The sequence below is a fragment of the Camelina sativa genome, unplaced genomic scaffold, assembly GCF_000633955.1.
Source record: "Camelina sativa cultivar DH55 unplaced genomic scaffold, Cs unpScaffold08491, whole genome shotgun sequence".
NCBI classification, from domain to species: Eukaryota; Viridiplantae; Streptophyta; class Magnoliopsida; order Brassicales; family Brassicaceae; genus Camelina; species Camelina sativa.
Genome location: NW_010929555.1, coordinates 1 through 432, shown reverse-complemented (window position 1 = coordinate 432; position 432 = coordinate 1). Strand labels below are relative to the sequence as shown.

General features: G+C 41.7%; 1 protein-coding gene across 1 annotated transcript; it reads left to right on the top strand.

Annotated features, from left to right (window-relative positions):
• Positions 1-4: 4 nt before the first annotated feature.
• Positions 5-302, top strand: LOC104775081 (protein YLS3-like; the record flags this gene model as incomplete). Its single annotated transcript, XM_010499371.1, has 1 exon — positions 5-302. A coding segment is annotated over one exon (298 nt), but the record flags the coding sequence as incomplete, so codon positions are not given.
• Positions 303-432: the final 130 nt, after the last annotated feature.

Below are 432 nucleotides of genomic sequence, written 5' to 3'. Positions count from 1 at the left end.
AGCCACGACTGTTTCAGGACAGGGACCACATATCCCGCTGGCTCCTAGTCCTGCAATCAACGAGGTTATGAACTGTACTTCGGGTTTGGCTGTTTGTGCTCCAGCAATTATTCAGGGAGGAACTCCGTCGCCGGAATGCTGCACTGCCATAGAGACTGCGGTGAACACGCAGCTATCTTGTCTTTGCAAATTTATCAAAAGCCCTATGTTGTTTGTCCCTTTCAATGTTACCACCTTCAACGCTCTTTTCTCCCAAACTTGTGGACTCACCGCCGATCCAAACTTGTGTTCCAAAACTACTGGTAACGTTTTGGTTACAGTCTTTATATATTATATGCACTAGATAGCAATATGTCGGTTCATTTTTTGTATATGTTTAATGTTCATTCCTAATATGAGTTTAACCATTTTAAACATATCTCTAAAAAACAT